Below are 22,290 nucleotides of genomic sequence, written 5' to 3' on the forward strand. Positions count from 1 at the left end.
CTGACAAACTACAAGCAGTATAACAAAGGAATGGTCTGGTGGCCCAAATAAAGCAATTTCATTCACAGGTGCTCCCTTTTTGGGGGCAGCTGCATTGAAGATGAGGAATGGAATATTCCTCAACAGGCAGGATTTTCAGGTGAGTAAACTTTCTGATTTCATCCTTTCTTTTTTTTTTTAAACTGCTTATTTTCCCCAGGCATCTGAACTACTGGATTGACTTGCATACTTCCTTATGTATCCTCCCACATTATGATTAGAAAAATCAAAACAAATATTTTACCCATATAATTCACCTTATACTTTGCCTTCTGCTTTAAAACACTGATGCTATCACACACATCTCAGGGCATCATGTACTTTGTCAATGCCACTGCAGTCAGGGTACTAAAAAACAGCCAGATATTTGCCTCCTTATAAGGTACAAGGAAGGTGGTTTTTTATGTGCTCATCTACCTCAGCCTCCTGCTTCCTCCCTCCTACAATTTCTATAAACTACAAGACTGTCATCTCCCAAATGGGCCTTCAACCTATATGGAGACATAATCAAAGGAATGGGGCTGTGCCCTCTTCCCCCAGCTCAGAAGTTCAGCAACTTGGAATCTAAAACTTGCATTTCTCTCATATAATTCTCCTTTTTCCCCACTTTGAGTTAAAAATATTTAACAAGGGGCCAGGAAGGGGGAGTAGGAAGGAGATATGGGTTATAAAAATAAATACCCCACTTGTTCTCATTAATAAGTCTGACCAAAAAATAGTTACTCAACTATATAATTATTTTTTCCACTTACATTATTTGTATTACAAATACAAAAACATATTTGAAATGAGATGTTCCTTCTACAGGTTCTGAGGTAAAACTGGCCAATAACATATGGTAAAATATAAAAAAGAAATACTCCCATGATAGCATTGACTCGTTTTATTCAGAAGGATCCTCAAAGCAGTATTATTTTTAAGCATCCTCAATTACATCCAAATACTGTGTCAATTTCAGAGTTACTACTAATCAGGGCTAGTCCCAGGAAACAATAGGAAATAAATTAGTTTGTCTCCTATGAACTCCATATTTCTCTCTTAGTAAAAATGCAATGGTGAGTGTGATGAATAAGAGTAATACTGAGCTAAGTTAGTTCATGTCTTGGGGCCTCAGTTTCTTCATTTGTAAAGGGAAGGGGGGTGGACTTCCAATACTAACATTCTCTATCTTTAACACCTCCTGATGCTAAGATTTCTGCTGGCTGACTCCTTGGTATTCTAATCTCAGGTCTACCATTAACTCGGCAGATGCTAATCATCCCCCTGAGAGGGCAGAAGCCTCATTCCTTTCTAACTCTAATCTGTAGTCTAGCTCAGAATTCTAAAGATCTGAAATGTCCAAGGGATACAAATACAGTCTGAACAAATGATTTACAGAAACTATGCTCTTCCAGTGAGGCTAGGCCAGGAACGTTTAGTGCCCATGGGGGCCCATGGAAGCCGTTCTCAAGAAGCCCTGGCACTTTCCTTGCAACAGATCCTTCCCTATAAGGGTAGTGGGGTGGAATGGTCAAAGCTGGGGTGAATGTATACCTGACGGAGCTCCAGTGAAAGGACTGGATAGTTTCCCAGAATATAGAGGATTTGCTGAGGGCCAACAACTGGAATGACTTGCTGTACACTATTAATTACAGAATTTTAGAATGGAAGCATTTTAGAGTCCAACTCATACCCAAAAAGGAATCCCAGCTCTACCAAGTGGTATGCAGACTCTCTCACTCCACCTACTAAAGAAGCCCACTCCTCTTTGGGATGAATCAGCACTCCTAAGTTTTTTCTGCTATTCAGTCTCAATTTTCTTCTTTGCAACTCTACCCCCACTGCTCCTGGTTCTGTCCTTTGGGACCCACACAGACCAAGTTTAACATGACCCACATGACTGCCTTCCACATACCTGAATACAGCTACCATTTCTTCTAGCACAGTGTTCTCTTTTCTAAATTCAACATTCTCAGTTCTTTCAACTTATCCTCATATAACAAGGAATCAAGAGTACAAAGCAACTTTTTTCCTATTTAAAGCCTGGATCTCTTTCATAAGTATTAGAAACTGGGGGCAGCTAGGTGGCACAGTGAACAGAGCACTGGCCCCAGAGTCAGGAGGACCTGAGTTCACATCCGGCCTCAGACAGTGAATACTTACTAGCCTGTGACCTTGGGTATGTCACTTAACCCCAATTACCCTGCCTTCCCCCCTCCAAAACACAAAATATAAAAATAAATATTAGAAACTGCTAACAATGCACACTGGCATCTGTTCAGCAACTTACAGTTTTCCAGAGTTGCCTAGGGCAAACAAGGGGTTAACAAACTTGCCCAGAGTCCCACAGATAGACTGTGTCAAATGTGATACCTGAACCCAGTTCTCCCTGACTCCAAGGTCAGCACCCTACCCACTGTCATGTTGCTTCTAGCACTACCTCCTTAGTTCTGTAAGCTATGCTTCTTTTTACACAGCCCAGACTAAATTAGCTTTTCTGGCTGCCATATCACAATGCAGGATTCATATTGAGCTTGTGTTATATTAAACCCCCCCATGGCTTCTTCTGACAAACTGCTGGAAACAAGACATCTTCACTGAACCCCATGCCTTCTCAAGCTTCTCCAAAAAAGAAATTATGCACCAAAAATAAAGCAACTTCAGCTGTCTCTATGGTCTAGAACAGGCCTGCACAACCTGTGGCCGAGAGGCCACTTGCAACCCACCAAAGGATTTTGTGCCACAGGTTGTACAGGTCTGGTCTGGGACATCCAGAATCCAAAAGAAGGCAAAAAACAACACTAACAACAACAAACCAAAAACCCATGAACTGTTGCTTACTGAACTGCATCTTTCCCTGTAACAATAAAATGTAGTTATTGCTTATATTTTTCATATACACAAGTATTTTCCCCAAACAAAATCAATCATGGACTAAGTAAAATAAACAGCAAAACGAGGGGCGGCCAGGTGGCTCAGCGAGTAAGAGCACCGGCTCCAGTGTCAGGATGACCTGGGGATCGAATCCGAGCTCAGACACTTAGCACCCACCCAGAAACACCTGGCCATGTAACCTTGAGCAAGTTACTTAACCCCAATTGCTTAGGGGTTGGCCAGGTGGCTCAGGGAGTAAGAGCACTGGCTCCAGTGTCGGGATGACCTGGGGATCAAATCCAGGCTCAGATACTTAGCACCAAGCCCAGAAATAACTGGCAGTGTAACCTTGAGCAAATTACTTAACCTCGATTGCTTAAAAAAAATAAACAGCAAAAAGTCAAGCCCACTAAACAATTAAGCAAAATAAAGTTTTTGTAAATGATCTTCCCTGCAACTGCACCCTTGTATTACCTATCAGTTGATTAAAAAAAAAACAAAGACCATGAGAATTAACTCAAACAAACAGCATCAAAGTTGCCTCCTAAACTTATCATTAGTTTTGCTATTATTTGAATGCTTTTTTTAAGGACAGGGGTCATCTCACTTTTGTTCTTATATTTCCAGAACCTAGCACAGTTACTGACATATAGTCAACATTTATTAAATGCTTCTTAATTATTTGATGTTATCAGTTAAAGTCAGTGAGTTTCCAGTTTGGTTTTTAGTTAGTTTTGCCTTTGTGTCAGTCCTTAGTGCTGTATCCAGTGTCCACAAGAATACATGAAGGATGCTTAATAAATGCTAGATGACTGACACCATTATTCTCCTTTTCCTTGTGGCTGTACATAGAGCTTAGTGCCTTCCTTTTGAGACTATCCCCAATTTATCCTGTATATCTCTTGTTTGCAAGTAGCATCATATAAATGTATGTACATATACATATAACTGAATTCACACACATTCTTCCTTCTCCTAGTCCATAATGAATATTTCTCACTGGATTTAGCTTACATCAACCCTACCACATCAGATGTTTGCATACTGTCTCCTCCATTCAACTGTGAGCATCTTGAGAACAGGAACTGTGGTTGTTTTAGAGGGAGTTTTGACCTTTCTTTGTATCCACAGAGTTTAGCATAGCGCCCAGCACATAGTAGGCACTTAATAAATGTTTACTGACTGACTTGTTATATTTCTCTTTCTAACTTTAGGTAAGTTATCTATTTCCTGTTTTGTCAAATGTATTTTGTTTCAGTACTTATTAATCCAATGCATTAAAATTTTCTGCTTTGCTGTCATGTAATTATAAATCTTTACAAATTTATTTCTATTCCATTTGTTATGATTTCCCTTTCTTGTCTGTTGTTGTTATTTTTGTAATCTGGTTTACATGTCTTTTTTAAAAAATTAAAACGTTCTTGGTTTGATGGATATTTTAAAAAATAGTATAGTTTTAGTATAAGGAAATTTTTTTGTTTGTTCTTTATTTTATTTCTACGTATATTACGTATATTAGTTATTTACATTTACTTATATATTTGTAATTTATATTTATTTGCATTTATTTATATATAATATTTATTTATTATTATTCTGTTTATTCACCTTCAAGTTTCAAAGACTCTCTTTTTGCAGTTCTTTGGTTTAACTTATTTTTTTCTTAGGTTCAGCTCATTGTTCTGTTTCTCCTTTGTTAATCTACTCATTTAGGGATGTGTTTGCTGACTATATTAGTTGTAGTTAAATACGCCATACATTTTGTTATATTGTATTGATACTATTTATACTTTAATATAATTTTGCACCTCTATAATGTTGTCCAATGTGCTCATTACTTAACAAATCTTTTTGATCTCCATATAAGTTTGCCTCTTAACTTACTATTTTCTGTATTAACCACTATTTTTGTTACATTCTTTTCTATATGTACATGAAGTATTTAAGATTTCTGCCTTCATACCCTTGAGCATGATAAATTTTTGTATTGTACAGGTTTCACAATTGTTTGATAAGTAAACTTTTTTATATTTTCATTCAGATCTCTCCATATCAACTCATTTTTTCAGAATTCAGTTACCCAAGTTAACTTCCTCTCTGCTTATCTATTAGACCTGTCTACTTCTGAGAGATGGGAATTAAAGTCTCCTACTATTAATACCAAATGACTTTCCATGTATTTGTATTTCAATTAACTATTACCAATTAATTTTCTTTCCAGTATTTAGTACAGAATCCTGACATTAAGCATTTAATAAATGATAGTTGACTTGATAAATGCTAGTCAATTGAATTTCATAAATTTGGTTGCCATGGCATTTGCAGCAAATATACTTAAAACTGATGTTGTTTTCCTTACTACACCGAAAAGTACAAAAAAAAAGAGAGAGAAAGAATGAGAACTAGCTTTGAAATCAGAAAACATGGAACTGAATCCTGATTCTATCATTTACCACTTTTAATTTTAGCCTCTCTGGCCTCAACTTTCTGATCTGCAAAATAGGTCTGTAATATATGATTGTCAATAATGGCCCTTCTAATTATTCTTTCTTTCATGTTCTGTAATTCTGCATCCATTTTGCCTTGAAACCATGGCTACTGCTCCTGATTTTTTTTTTTTTGGTATGGGGAGAGGTCAGCGAAGGTATATCAAGCCTCTTTTTTAGAATCTGTAGGTAGTCCAGAAATTTAGGGTTTTTTCCCAGAGGCAATATGTTTTTCAATCTTTTTTTAAAACGATATTCTGTGGAACTTTTTGTTTAACAGTAAATTCATTTGCATCACTAATATCTTCTAGTTGTATCGCTCTGTGATTCTGCTCTATTTAATTATCTGGCCATCTCTGCCATTTTTCCTTTAATCAGGATCACTCTATTTTCCATATTATTTTGTTAAAAATCTCCAAAGAATTTTCCACAGTTGTCTCTTATTTGCATCTTTTCTCTTCCTTCACTGATCTAAATTTCATCTTTCTCAGATGCCAAATTCTCCTTCTTTCCCTTACTGAACTTATTAGTCCCTCTGGAGAGATCTGTTTTGCCTTTTAGAACTTCTTCCCCTCCTAATGTCTTCTCTTTAAGTTTTCTTTAACACAATAATATTTATTTAATGGTTGGAGTCTCTTTTTTGCTTGCTTATTTCTTCAATCTTTTCCTTTTTTCAGTGAGGCAATTTTCCCTATTAGGGCTTTAGTTTATTTGTCTATTATCTGAAGTGATAGAATAGAGCTTGGTTAGGGCACAAACATTCACTCATTCACCATGCTCACTCTTTTATTTGGTATTACTCATACATGTGCCACAATCTCACAGTAGGTCAGTGGTATCAAACTCAATTAGAAACAGATCCCTGGGCACAGCCAAGACGGCAGAGTAAAGGCAGGGACCCATGTAAGTTCTCCCCCAAACCTCCCAAGTACCTTTAAAAATGCCTCTAAACAAATTCTAGAGCAGCAGAATCCACAAAAAGACAGAGTAAAACATATTTCCAGCCCAAGACAACTTAGAAGATCAGCAGGAAAGGTCTATTTCACCAGAGTGAGAGTGAGCACAGTCCAGCACAGGCTGCAGCAGACCAGGCCCCAACAAAACTGGAGCAGGTTTTGAGGCTACTGAATCACTGGCAGCAGTGGCATTTTCCAGAACTCTCAGTCCATAGATGCTAAAGACAACATGAAAGGTCAGCAATCTGTCACACCTGGGTAAGAGTGAAACCCAGTCCAGCACAGGCCATGCCAGCACAGTGCCAGCCCCAGCAAACCAGGAGCAAGTCTTGAGAGTGACTGAATCAGCAGTGGCTGCTTCCAGATGAAAGGGAGAATAATATGTTCGTCTTCTAAAAACATCACCATTTACGGCAAATAAAGGCTAAATAAAAGCTTTCAATTTACTTATTTATGATGTGCACTTTACTATACTGACATCACATTAAACAATGATAAGGCAGGGGAAAGCTGAAAATGTTCCTATGATATTGGACAAAAGATTCAATGTAACCCTTTTCAAGATTCATAAGAAAATCACAAAAAGTTCATTTGGCACTTGGTCAAAGAAATTAGAAGTTAGTAGGAACCTTAGAGGTCATCAAGTCAAACTTACTGTTGGCTGGCAGCCTGAAAAACTCCCAAGTGCAGCCTGGACCAGATCAAAATATAATTGGGAAAATTATTAACAAAATAAATAAAAATAAAATGCAAAAGAAGTAATATGAATGTGTGGTTTTCTCAGTCAATATGTGACCTTCAAGGATCCATTTCTCTTTGAGTCTGACAGCACTGATCTAGTATAACCTCCTACATTTTACAAGAATTGTCATTTATATACCTCACAAGTGTTCAATCACAAAACAGAAGATACTTAAGGGTGATGGAAAGCTCAGTTTCTGACAAGGTAACCCATTCCATTTTTTGGACAGCTTAGTCCTAACAAAGTACTTTCATATTTTTAACTGAAGTTTGCCATCTTGAAACTCCCAAGCATATTGGTCTTAGCACAGTTTATTGGTGTTGTTCATTCATTCCAATTGTGTCCAACTCCCCAGGATCCTTTTCTTGGGGGTTTCCTGGCAAAGCTACTAGAGCAGTTTGCCATTTCCTTCGCTAGGTCATTTTTGCAGATGAGGAAACTGAGGCAGAGTTAAGTGATTTGCCCAGGGTCACACAAGCTAGTAAGTGTCTGAGGCCACATTTGAACTCAGGTCCTCCTGACTCCAGGCCTGGCATTGTATCCACTGTGCAATCTAGCTGTCCAGAATAGCATACTGGTTATCCAGGATACCAGAAAACCAGTGTGTTCCCTTTTCTTGATAACATTCTTTTTGCTATGAAGACAATAATCATGTCTCCTTTAGTCTTCTCATCTCCAGACCAAACACTCTCTAACTCTGGATGAGGTCACCTATCAAATCAAATATAGCAGTAACTTAATTTTTCAGCTGAAAAATTCTAAAAATTATTCTAAGAATGATTAATGTTACCAAAAGTAACTATTTCCAACTATGACTAAGGACTACATAGTTAATTCAGTCCCCAAACCTTAGATTTATCTTTGATAAATCAGGTAGTAGCAAAGTTCTATTAATATTTCCCATTAATTCCTTAAAGTTTTCAAATCAAAACCAATATTCACTGAATATTCATTAGGTACAAGCCACTCAGTCAGTCCCTTCCTTTCCATTCCCCCAGCTCTAGTCCAAATCTTCAAAAGCCACCTTGCCAAAACTATGGCAGTTGCTTCTCAACTGGTCTCCCAAGCCTTCAGTTGGCCCACATCAATCTGTCTTATACACTGCAAATAGAACAGAAAAATCTTCAGTGCAATCTGGTCACCATTTAGGTTGCTGTCCACTTTATTAATGCGCTGTCCACAGCATTATAGTAGGTATTGAGGGCGATACAAAGTTTAGATAAAATTCAGTGTGTTCCCCTATAGCTTAAATTATCATCATCAAACTCTGAATGGATATTGCAGCATAACCTTTTCACTTTATTTTTCTTGCCCTTTTTTTTTGCAACATGGCTAACATGTAAATGTTTTGTATGACTTCATATGTAAATAGGTATTATATTGCTAGCCTCCTCAATAGGTGGGAGAGGGGCTAGAGAGAGGAACAGAATTTGGAACTCAAAATAAAAACAAAAATTTTTTTTAAATAAAAGCAAAAAAAAAGTATCATTACCACCACTATGAGCAAACTCACATGTACATAATTCTGTAGTGCAATCTGCTTAATATTTATATCTATATACCCAGATATCTAGATGGATAGATCATAAATAAAATCTCACTTGATCATGGATTTACCTTTGTTACAAAATCTTCAGCTTAGACTCCTTTAAAGGACATTCCAAGGTGCTATATAATTTGGCCCCAACCTACCAATACAACCTTATCTCTTGCTATTACTAACACAAATTTGCTTATCTCTAACAGAAACCAGTCTAGTCAGGTCTATCTCAAGATTTTCCAAGTACAACACACTTTCTGGGCACTACCTCCACCCTGCACTCACAGCCTTTGGTTCTGGCTGTTCTTTATGCAAATAATCAAGTCAACACAAATTTAACTACATTCTCAGCCCTATTTGGGGGTGGGGAAGAAAGTGAGGAGGGGGGGCATGTAACATAAAAAATGTAATGAATGTTTCCTACTCCAGGTAAGTTTGCAATCTACTGGAGACATGAGACACAAATACAGCTAACAACATAAGCACACACAAGGGCTAAATTGTATTCTACAGACTTGAGTTGCTGAGGGAAATGAAAACAGGGAAAGAACAGGTCCAGAAGGCCTCAAGGAGGAGGGGGACTTAAGCTGAGCTTTGAAAGGAGTAGACACTAGACAGCAAAGAAGTAGGTGTGCTCCAGATGGGAGGAACAAGATGAATGCTTTCAATATAGCAGCCCCTTCAAATACTACTTGACCTTCAGGATTTCTCTTAAGGCTGGCCTTTTTCACAAAGCCTCCCTCCCAGTTACTCCAGCTTCATGGTTCACTCCCTTTTCTCTGAACTTCCACTGCACTTTATTCTCTTGCACCACTTTTGGCACTCAAACACACACACTCCCTAATTTTACCTTTTAACTGTCTCATGAGTTGGTCTTATCTCTCCAAGAAGACTATTAGCTTCCTCTAGGACAGTGGTGAGAAACATGGTTTGCCTAACTGAGGCCCAAAATACATTAAAATGCAATTGGGAGGCCTCGTTTCACCACTGCTTTAGGACAAGGACATTTTAGTTAGTCGTATTTGGTCATGTCTGATTCCTCGTGACCTCATTTGGGATTTTCTTGACAAAAATATAGCAGTGTTTTGCCATTTCCTTCTCCAGCTTACTTGACAGATGAGGAAAACTAAGGCAAATGAGGTTAGGTGACTTGCCCAGGGTCACATGGCTGGTAAGTGTCTGAGGCTAGATTTGAACTCATGAAGATGAATCTTCCTGATACAAGGACTGGCACACTATGAACTGTACAACCTATTATCTGCTAGTTTTGCTACCAACCCAAGGCTTAGCATACTATCATAGATCCAGGGAGCATTCAATAATACCTACTTGTTGAATTAAGTTACCACGGTGATAACAGATCTTAAACCAAATATAAAACTGAAATCATTCTGATTTTGTTTCTTATCTTACCTGACATCTCCTTTGGAAAGATTAGTATTTGCAGGGTAAAGAATAACTTTATTTGCATCTACATCCACCACACATTTGGTATGCAGGTCAAATTCTGTAGGGGAAAAAAATAGGAGAAACATGTTTTATTTTAAGCAATTACTGTTGTTAAGCCATTTTTCAGTTGTAGTTGGGATTTTCTTGGCAAAGATATGAGACTGGTTTGCCATCACCTTCTCCAGTTCATTTTACAGACAAGAAAACCTAGGCAAACACAGTTAAGTGACTTGCCTAGGGTCACACAACTACTAAGTGTGTAAGGTCAGATTTGAAATCAGTAAGCCACGACTTCCTGACTTCAGGCCCAATGCTCTCAATACTAAATAGCTTTAACAACTCTTAAGTTCCTACAAATGTTTCTTGAAAAATCTATTATCTACATCAAATTCATCATATTGAAAAACAAATCTGGAATTGAAAAGAAATTTTTTAAATGGAAGAAAATAAAACCAACCTTAAAACCATCCAAAAGAGGATGACTGAAAGGTATATCTTAATTTGTATGGACATTAGTCCTACCAAGATTTAGAGAGTTAATTTTTTTCTTTCTTAGTAATACCCTATTGGGGTCTTTTTATATATGGTGCCTTTTGTTTTTACTTCATATTAGTTTCCCATATATCACAAGTCCCACCATCCAGAAAGCAGATTTTTTTTCTAACAACTTGATGTATGTTAACCATCCCTTCCCTCCTGCCAAAGGCAATCCTGAGACATGCACCTTTGATCCCATACCCTGTCTTCCCCAGCATTTTGCCCATTCTGTCCCTCTAATATTGTTTCCCAATATCTACTAGTTCCTTCCTGCCATCTACAAATGCACCCAAGTCTTCTCATTCTTAAAAAAATAAAAATAAAAATTGCTAGAAAGTTAGGGAGGTGATGGGGGAGGATATAGGGGAGAACAGATTGGGGGAAGGGGTATTCAGTGGGCTTGCTATTTTGGGTTGGAGGATAGGGGAAAGATGGGGAGAAAAATTATAACTCAAAATCTTGTGGAAATGAATATTGAGAACTAAAAATAAATAAATAAATAAATTTTTTAAAGTTTTTTAAAATTCCAATTGCAAAAAAAAAAAAACCCTCCTTCATTAGATAGCACCATGACTGCTTTGAATCATTAGCTCTCCTCTTCTCAGCTAAAATTCTTGATCCTTGAAAAAGATGTCTACATTTGAGTGTCCCCACTTCATCTCCATTCTCTTCTAAACTCTCTGAAATCTGGTATTCAACTGCATCATCCAAATGAAAATGAGCTCTCAAAAGATATCAATGATCTCTCAATTGCCAAATCTAGGGGATTTCCCCCCAACTCTCATCCTTCTCAATCTCTCTATAGCATTTGAAACTACTGAACACCCTCTCTCATTTCCTGAATGAATATTCTCTATTCCATGAGTTTTCATGACACTACTCTCTCAGTTCATCTCCTATGTGCCTGAAATCTCCTCTGCAGGATTTTTATCCATGTCATATCCTCTAACTGCAGTTATCTCTAAGATTCTGTCCTGGGTTCTTCTTTTCTCATACTATCTCATTTGGTGATTTCTTAAACTCATTGTGTTTAAGATGTCTGCTAGACATCCAGTTTAAGATGTCTGAAAGGCATCCAGAGACATGGGACTAGATATCAGCAGAGAGTTTAGATCAGAATAAGCAGAATTGAAAACCAACAGCACAGAGATGATTTAAATCTACAGGAGCTGAAAAGACCATCAAGCAATATAGCAGTATATGGAGAGAAGAGTGACTAGCACAGAGACCTGTGGGACACATGGTTAGAGGGCGTAACCTGGATGAAGATCCAGCAGTGAAGACTGAGAAGGAGTGGTTAACTGGCTAGGAAGAGAACCAGGAGAAAGTAGTATCCCAAAAGCTTAGAGACAAGAGAGTGTCAAGAGGATGATCAACAGTGTCACAGACTGCAGAGGTGAGAAAAATGAAGGTTGAGAAAAAGTCATCGGGTTTGGTGATTAAAATATCACTGGTAACTTTGGAGAAGGGCAGCAAGATGGCATAGTGAATACAGTGCTAGGCCTGAGCTCAAATCTGGTCTCAGACACTTACAAGCTACGTGACCCTGGGGAAGTCAATTAACCCCGTTTGCCTCAGTTTCCTCATCTGTCAAATGAACTGGGGAAGGAAATGGCAGAACACTCCCATATCTTTGCCAAGAAAATCCCAGGTGGAGTCAGAAAGAGTCAGACATGACTGAAATGACTAAACAACAACAAACATCTTTGACAGGATAATGAGGTGAGAAGTTAGACTAAGGAGTTAAGAAGAGTAAGGGGAGAGAAAGTGGGGGTACCTATTGTAGACAACCTTCCCAAGGAATTTAGCTACAAAGGGCAGGTGAGATACAGGATCATAGCAGGCATGGAAAGATCAAATGAGGATTTTTTTGATGGAAGAGCAATGGAACTGTTTGTAGGCAGTAAGCAAGAAGCCAGAGAGACTGAAGATAAGTGAGTCACAGCAAGTAATCCAGAAAGCCAATAATACCTGTATATAATCCAGAGCTGACCATAATTACATTAGTGACTGTGGATTACTCACTGGGATTCAAACCACATGCTAAATATCCAGGAACTCAGTTACTTGAAAAGGATGAATCTGAGCAGAGGAGCATGTGTATCCTGAGATACACAGAGATCCACTGCTGACAGACTGTGAATAACTCAAATTTTGGTAAACTAAATCCTATATTACACAATAGTACTTTTTGAAAGAACCCCTAGTTCAGCCCCTCACTTGCAGTCCCTGTCTTGGACAACTGCATAGTCCAATGGGTCTCCCACCATCTAGCTTCTATCCTTCCCAATCCATCTTCCACACAGCTGCCAAATTAATACTATTAAAGGATGTATCTGACCATGTCACTTCTCTGCTCAGAAAGCCTCATTATTCCCTCTACAAGAATAATATGACTTCTCACTTTAGGCATTTAAAGCCCTTCACAATCTAGTTCCAATCTGTCTTTCCAGGCTGATTACAAAGTACTATCCTAATGCATTATAAGTTCTAGTTACTTGCTACTTCTCATATGCAACATTCAATATCTATTCACTATTCTTTTCCTATTGTTCACCTTGATTGCTTGGAACTTCTCACTCACTTTGAGACTCAACTCAAATGCCATCTTCTACAAATCTTTCTTGATTTCTCCCAATTATTAGTATCCATCACCCAGAAATTACTTTGTATTTATTTTATATATATTTGGAATTTATCAGTGTATATACTGTATCCTTCCCCTTCTCCCTTTCCCATTTAATATTCTTGAAGGCAGAGCCTTGTTTTTGTCATTGAATCTCCACCCCAGCACAGTACCTAAATCACAGTAAGCACATAATAAATGTTTGTTGAATTGAACCCTCATAAAAATCATTTTATAATTTAAATAATTACCTAATAATTTACTTCATAAATTTCATAACCATATAATAAGGTCAATCTTTGAAACAGATGCCCAATTTAAAAACTTCCCTTACACATAAAATGTCACTACAGGAACCCCCTCTTGTCACCACTACTCAATCACGAGAAAGATTCCCATCCTAAGTCCAAACGATAGACTGTGGGTGAGGAACTAGGGTTCCTTTCAAAAAGCATTACTGTGTAATATGTCAGTGGGAAATAGTCTAATAGGAGAGTTATTAATTTTTCACTTACTTGAATTAAATCAGAAGAGCGAAGAGAAGGGCAGGGAATAATCTCTCAAGGTTTTAGGCAGCTGGAAATGGAGATAGAATTAAATACTTCCCTCTATTGCTAGGGTGCTATGGACAGGAACAAGGCTCCCCTATCACCACAGGGGTAGTGGGGAAAACTCAGAAGGAATGCTTTTACAGAGGCTGGGGGAAGATGTATGTTAGTCACAGCTGAAACCTGGAATAATCTCCAATAAAAAGGAGAAAAGAGCAAAGTACTAAACAGTTAGCTACATCATGGGTTAAATAGTGTTCTGTGAACGGATCTGGGAACCTAACTACCATTTATAACATTGTTTCTTTGGGAGTATAAGATTCAAGTTCCAGAGAACCACCTCACAAATGTACTTTTGGAACACAGAACTAACTAAATGAATGAAGAGGGCACAGCTGAGCGCTTGTCAGGGTCAAATCATTTTTGGATTAGCTATTATTGTTATATTATGTTTGTATCTTTTCTTCTACATTATCTCAGGTCAGCAAGTCAAACAAAACTGCCAGTCGTTTTTTGTTTAGGGATGTTAAAAAAAAAAAAAAGCAGAAAGTTTCCTATCTAGGACTTCTGAGTATGTGGATAGAACAGATGACATCAGTGAAGCATGCCCAAGCAAAAAACATCAGAATGAGCTCACAGATTTTGAACTTGATTGGACCTTAAATCTAAAGTCCAATCACCTTTTTTTACAAATGAGGAAACTAAGGCCAAGAAAGGTTAAGTTACTTGGCCTAAGTCAAACTAGTGGTAAGTGGCAGATCTGGGATTCAAGCACCTGTCTTCTCCCTTTAGCCACATGTTTCATGGTACCATGGTGCCTCCAAAAGGCTGCTGGGAGTGACCTTTTGATAATGCAAAGGGATTCTTCTCTGAGACACATAAATTACATGGGGCGTTCCAAAAGTCTAAGCTGCTGAAGCCTGATGTCTGCTGTCTCCTGCTGCCCTATCAGCTAACCTAGCTAGTCAGCCTACACTTGCCTCATCTGTAAAGAGAGGGAAATTAGTCTAAATGTCATCTAAGGGCCTTCGTTCTTTGATGAACATCTATGAACACATTTGATTTGATATTCTGTTCAGTTCTAGGCAATGCATTTTCAGAATATGTTTATGTACTTGTCTCCCCAAAGGGAACATAAGGTACTTGAGAAAAGAGACTTTCTTGTCTTTGCATTTCTAACACAGTACGTACTTGGCACACAGGTACTTAAATACTTGATGACCCACTGGGGAAGGGCACTGACAAGCTGAAACACAACAGTGATAACTAACAGGAATGGTGAAGGGACTAGAGCACACTGGAGAGTTGAGCCTAGAAAACGAAAAGCTAGGCATGGAGAGGACATGATTTCTTTAAGTATCTGAAGGACTGTCACATGGAAAAAGGATTAGATTTGTTCTGCTAGGTCCCAGAAAGGAGAAGTGGGAACAATAGGTGGAAACTGCAGGAAGGCAGATTAGGTCTCAACGTGAAGAGAAGCTTCCTACCAAATAAAACCATCCAAAAGTAGGACGGACTGCCATAGGAGTTAGTAGGTTCACTAAACGTCTTCCAGCAAAGGCTACCTGTCCAACTGCAATGGCTACATGTCCAATTGTCAGAGATGTTCCAGATATGTATTAAACCAGATGGGCCCCTAAGATTCCTTCTAACTGTGAGATTACATGGTTCTCAGAGTCAGTACCATAAAATATTTTTATTAGCTGTCTGAAAGAAATTAGAAATTAAGTTACTGATAAAATGCCAAATAGGACAAAGATTCCACTGACAAAAAAAACAAAACAAAAATAAACACTTTTTTACTACCTAGAATACACAAGTAGTGAATAAATGCAGACTGTCAAGTTTGAAGATGGGACAGGAAAAATTATGTCCAATCCTTCTAAAGAATCTCCGTATGATTCTTTTATAAGCCTTAATTTTAAAATGAAAATATCCCCCCAAAAAACCCAAACCAGACATCATTAAAATTTAAAAGCTTCAGACTCCAATTAATATACATTTCCCTTATTAAAATAGTATATATACTCCTATCAAAATACAGTAGGCGTATAAATAGCAGTTTCTCAACATTTGGGTATACAAAATATAGGTTAAAATTGACTTAAATGTTACATATGGGATCCATTAAATACTAAAAAAAATTAGTGCTATCTTAAAATCAATGAGACAGAGTAATGTTTTAGGGGGTTTGGTTTTTTTAAGTTAAAAGCATGAGAGTGAATTGGCCAGAACCACTGATTTTAAAAAGAGTGCTGAACTTTGAATCCAGATAAACCTTTGACCCAGTTTGATTATACTTCCAACACTTACTAGCTATCTGACCATGGATAGGGAAGCAATTTAATCTCTCTCAGTCCTAGTTTCTTTGCTTGTAAAATGCAGATAATAATACCTTTAGTGACTACCTAGGCACCGGAAGAGGTTGTGAGGATCAAAGGAGATAATGTACATAAAGCCCATTGACAAACCTTAAAGCACTACATCACGGTCAGGTGCTATCATTATTATTAATAATTAGTTGTTAATAATAATAATACTAGATCCCACAGCATTTGCCAAAGAAATGCAGTCCTTTTCTAGGGCTAATTCCTTAGGTTAGAAATGAAAACATCAACAGCTGATTATCCTGCACACCCAACCAGCAAATGAGTCATCATTTAACAGTGAATAATCATCTTAAACAAGACTTTCTGCTATGTACACATCAGTTATTGCTTTCTCCCCAATGACATCATAATAAAATTTGGTCTGGGCCTGGGATACTCCCTACATACAGGGTATTCCAAAAGTCTTAGTGCAGTTTTAAGTTTCAGTAGCTTAAACTTTTGGAACACACTATGTAACTTATGTATCACAGGGAAGCATCCCTTTGGATTACCAATTTTTCATTCAGCTTTCTTCAGAAAAAATTAGAAAATTATTGCTTTCAAATTTTATCTAAAGTTCAGTAATACAAGTTTTCCTCGATTTAAATACCAGATATCCTTTTGAAAATGAGCTCCCCTCCATTGCTCAGAAACCCAAACATGGCATTCAAACAACCCCAAACATTAAGTAATGCTTTCAAACTCTTTATAACAATTACAATTTACCAGTCTTGTATTCCATTTCCTTAAGGATAGCTTATATAATAGTTTGAAAGTTGTCAACTTTGGGCAAGGTGGTAGGAGTAGTTTTTCTTTTTTAATTCATAAGGTAGATGAGGGGATTTTCAGAACTCTGCAAATAGCCTCCTGCTCAGTCTACTCAGAAGATTCCAACTAAACAGTTTACTCTACAGGATTTTCTCATAAGAGACACAGCCTATTTAAGAAGTCCTAGCAATTTCCTTATTAATATTTCTCTCACTGATATATTTCATGAAAATTCAGCAGCCCAATCTAATCACTGATTGTCAGATCCATCTAGTGTTGGAACACCATGATCTCAATCACTCAGCAAATATATGTGTGTGTATATATATATACTAATGTGTGAAGGACACAGACCTTTATGGAGCTCACTCTAGAAGGGAGATAAACATATATGCAGATAATGATAATACACAATATTATATTAGTAAGCTACAAAAAATTCTATTTAAGATTATTCTGCCAGAATAAAGAGGAGGGGGAAATTGCAAGAGATGTTGCAAGGGTAGGGTTAGAGATAAGAAATCTGTGAATTCCATCTCCACAGAAGAGGAGGCAGAAACTACAGGAATGAATGAGAATGACGAGAGCTGAGAATTAAGGTCAGAACACTAAACTTAAGGGGTTGATAAAAAGAAGGATAAAGAACCAGAAAAGAAGATCAAATAGAAATGGTTAAAGGAGAATGTAGTGCCTCTAGAGCAGATGACCTTAAGCAGAAGTCTATGAACTAGGTTTTTAAAAAATATTTTGGGGTCAGCTAGGTGGCTCAGTGAATAAAGCACTGGCCCTGGAGTCAGGAGGACCTGAGTTCAAATCCAGCCTCCTCAGACACTTAACACTTACTCACCTTGTGGCCTTGGGCAAGTCATTTAACCCCAATTGCCCTGCCTTCCCCCCTCCAAAAAGCAAAAAACAAAAACAAAAAATATTTTGATGATAGTATAATAATTGTGTTCCTTTGTAACCCTATGTATTTCATTTTATGCAATTAAAAACAATATTCTAAGAGGGGGTCTACAGGGTTCATGAGACTGCCAGAGGAGTCCATTATATGCACAGAAAAAATTAAGAACCCTTGCTCTGGAGCAATGACTCTCAAACTTTTTGGTCTCAGGACCCTTTATACTCTTAAAAATTACCAACGACTTTAAAGAACTTTTGTCTATGTGGGTTATATTTCTCTATCACTGCCGAGGGAAACCTCCTCCTCCTGGCAGTCTAGGCTCACAACCTAGGTCTAATCCTCAACTCCTCACTATCACTCACCACCCATATTCATTCTGGTGCCAAAGACCATCAATTTCACCTCTGGAACATTCCTCAAACACACCCCCTTCTCTCCTCTGACACTGCCACCACTCTGGTGTAGGCCTTTATCACCTCACACCCAGACTATGGCAATAGCTTGCTAGCTGGTCCCCCTGACCATTCCAACCCATCCTCTATTCCAAAGTCTCTCTCCACTTCAATTCAGCCACCAAAGTAATTTTCCTAAAGTGGGAGGTATTATCATGTGATCCTCCCCCCAGATCTCAATAAACTTGAGTGGCTCCCTATCACCTCCAAGATTAAATATAAAATCCTATTTTTAGAATTCAAAGCTTACTAACCTAGAACCTTTGCTTACCTTTCCTTTCTGCTTATACTTTATACCCTCCCACATACTCTTTGATCTCATGACACTGGCCACCTTGTTGCGCTATGAACAAGACACTCCTCCATCTCTATCTAGACTCCAGGCATTTCCCCTGGCTGTTCCCTATGCCTGGAATGTCTTCCCTCTTCATCTCTGCTTTCTGACTTCCTTCAATTCCCAACTAAAATCCTACTTTCTACAAGAAAGCTTTCCCAGTCTCTCTTAATGTTGTGCCATTACTGATTATTTCCTATTTATTCTGAATATAGCTTGTTGGGCATAGTTGTTTGCATGCTGTCCTCCCAATTAGGTTATAAATACTACAATAAACATATGTTAAGCCCCTACTAGGAGAAGGTACCCAGATCAGGGCATAATGATGGCTGAGTGGAATCCAAAGAGTGCATAAGATGGGAAACTTCTCATCGTGAGTTCCTCAAGGGCGACAACTGTCTTTTACCTTTATTTGTTTCACCAGCGCTGTTCCTGACACATATTACAAAGGCTTACTAACAAAAGTAATCTATTATAGAAATGCTGACAAACTTTGTTTGCTTCCCCCTCCCTCCACTATTTCTTTCCACTCTTAAGTGACCTTGGCATGATTTGGCTTAAGTGGGCATCACGTCAAGTTTCCTTCTGACTGGTCTCTCTCTCCACTGCTCTTCACTGTTTTGTCATGGACACTGCTCATAATCTTCCACCATCCATCTCTGTAATGTTCTACACATAAGTTTACATTCTAAACCATCATTTCTCTGTTGCCATTTCTATCTAGCAGGAAGATCAAGCATATATATGTACAGACATGCAGCATATAAACTATAGGATATACATACTATGCCATACAGACTTACCTATATATGCTTATATATATGCCATATGGGATATATGGGAGAGATATGCCAGAGCAACAACCATAAGTTTTACTGGAACTCTTAAAATCTTGGGAGATCTTTAATTTGGGGGACAGAATCTAGATCTTCAGGCTAAAAAGCCCAAGTCCTAATAACAGTTTCTTCAGACTAAAAGACCTGGTACCACTAATAGTTTCACAAATGACTCAGTGGGTAACTTATGGTAAGTTAATTATCCTTTCAACCTCAGTTTATCCAACTGTAAAATGGGAACAGACATGCATACCTCAACATTCTTCAAAGATATACCATAAAGATAAATGAGAAGCAGCTGGCCCTCTTAAGGAAAGGTTTCTATAAAAATCAAAGTATATTATTTTCTAATCAAAGTAATTACATATTAATTTAACAGCAGCTAATGAGAAGACTTATGCCTGTCAGACTTTTGTGGATTAACTAAATAAAGAGAACAGTATAATCCAATTAAAACCTATTATGTTTCTCTGTATGATGATAGGAAAAAATAATGCCAAAGAGATGATTTGCTATTTCTATAAAATGCAGTGGTAATGGGGCAGCTAGGTGGTGCAGTGAATAGAGCACCAGCCCTGGAGTCAGAAGGACCTGAGTTCAAATCCCGACTCAGACACTTAAAACAAAACTAGCCATGTGACCTTGGGCAAGTCACTTAACCCCAGTTGCCCTACCTTCCCCCCTTCCAAAAAGGAAAAAAGAAGACAAAATGCAGTGGTAAACTTTCATCTTTACTATAAAGATAGATTTTTCTAAAAACAAATGAAAATTTGCATGAAACTTCTAACGAAAAGCAAAGTATGCTAAAAAAAATATTCACTACAATGAATAACAATAGGCAGATATTACCCAAAAAGTCCAATTTTTCCTATTTAAGACTATCTTTAAATAAAAATATGTATAAGATGTAACTATAAAATAATCATATTTAGTGAAAACACTCTGACAACCAAAAAAGTGAGTCATTTTATTGATGTTGGAGGCCACACATTAATTCCAATGCTTCCATTTCTCAAAATATTTTTTGAATTCTACTTTCAAAACACAGACAAAACACACATACAGACAACACACACACACACACACACACACACACCAAAATCAGTTCCAATGTTTTAAAATCACACATGCTTTACCAAAAACTGGCATTAACAACCTCAAAACTTCAATTTTTTTCAATAACCTTTATACAAGTCCACTCTCAAAGAATAAAATTTGACACCATAAAGAATTACAAAAGAATCTACTAAAGAGGGATAAGGCAATCCCAGAAGAGGAATCCCAACAATGCTATGGATAATAGCAGCATCACTGAAATTGTATAACCTCACAAGATGCATACTCTACAGAAGAAGTTAGTTCCAACTACCTTTTCATTCTTCTATTAACACAATTCATTCAAAGTAGTCTATGATACAGCCAAGCTGTATACCCCAAAACATCCCACGTTCTCAATGTGTGATATTGCCGGATGTGTGACAGCACAGTGCAAAGAACTCTGAATGTGGAGCTTGTCTCTGTCATTCACTACCTGTGTGATCTTAGGCAATTATTTAAGCTAAAGTGTTTCCATCAATAAAATGAGGAGGTTGGCCTAAATGACCTCAAAAATCCCTTTCAGTCACAAATCTATGATCCTATCATCTAAATTTCCCAATTTAGCCTCCAAGGCCCTTCATGATATGGTCCCTTATCTCCCTTGGCTCCCAACCAAACTCCTCTTTCCAGTCAGAACCCCTTCTTTAATGTAGAGCCCAGAACCTCCACCCACACATGACTGGCCATATCCTACACATACTTTAAGGTCCACCTCAAGACTCAACTCTTCTGGGAAGCTCTCATAAGTGACCTGGGACCATATTATAGCCTTTTCACCTCTTAAAGCTTCTGTCAACACTATACAATGAGTTCATTAACAAATATATATATATATATATATATATATATATATGTATATGTATATGTATATATATATATATATATATATATTAGTCTTTCATTGTTTAATTTGTGTTTCTTGTGTCCTTGAGGACAGGTACCATGACTTACACTTCTTTTGAATCTCATACAATACCTACCAAAGGGATGGAGAAACCAACATAGTAACTTCAAAATTATTTGTTAAACTAAATGTATTTTTAGTCATATTATCTTCCTCAGAATCTTCAGTTGCTTAAGTCAGATAGGTAGCACGCCATATTGATAAAGTTAAGGGCATAGTTTTCATCTCCATATGGATCAATTAACTTTGATGGGTTCCATATCAACATACTATACTATCAAATGCCACCAAACTTTCTCAAGAATGTATGATTCTGGTAACTGGGTAACCTGATAAAAGTATATGGATGCATAAATGCTAAATTCATTACCACTACTGGAAAAACAACTAAAAATATATATCCTAATGATGGCAACAAGTATATCAGCAGTATTCATGTATCACTGACCCCTAAAATTAGAAGATACAAATGACAGCTTCAAATGGATATTATCTCAATATAAAAGGATTTTCTTTATAAAAGAAAAAGGAGGGAGGGGCCTTTCAACCCTATTTATATAAATCCAAACCCAAGTTATTGAGCTGACAATGAGAACAAAAGATTGTTGTGGTAGATGTGTGTCTCATTCACCATCAGAATATCAAGTAGATGAAAGCAAACAATTCCCTTCTGTTCCAGAAAACACAGGCAGAAATTTCTGTCAATTGTCATCCATAGCCCTGACATCTGGTATAAAATAATTATTTTTTAAATGACCATTATTCCTGATATAGGAATAGACTCTGAATATGTACTATAGAAAGAAAAAATGTTTGTACTAGACACGTTTTCATCACCCTCCTGCCCTC

At 37.5% G+C, this 22,290-nt stretch overlaps 1 protein-coding gene across 3 annotated transcripts in view; it reads right to left on the reverse strand.

Annotated features, from left to right (window-relative positions):
• Nucleotides 1-22,290, reverse strand: part of KIF13B (kinesin family member 13B) — a 278,821-nt gene that overhangs the window by 233,626 nt on the left and 22,905 nt on the right. For all 3 annotated transcript variants that reach the window (XM_069075652.1, XM_069075655.1, XM_069075653.1), the window contains one exon: nt 10,030-10,123. In XM_069075652.1, the coding sequence (XP_068931753.1) occupies nt 10,030-10,123 (94 nt within the window). The remainder of the gene's footprint in view (nt 1-10,029; nt 10,124-22,290) is intronic.

This window comes from Petaurus breviceps, unplaced genomic scaffold (genome assembly GCF_028583685.1).
Source record: "Petaurus breviceps papuanus isolate PSGF00001 unplaced genomic scaffold, PetGlider_PUasm1.0 90919, whole genome shotgun sequence".
NCBI classification, from domain to species: domain Eukaryota; kingdom Metazoa; phylum Chordata; class Mammalia; order Diprotodontia; family Petauridae; genus Petaurus; species Petaurus breviceps.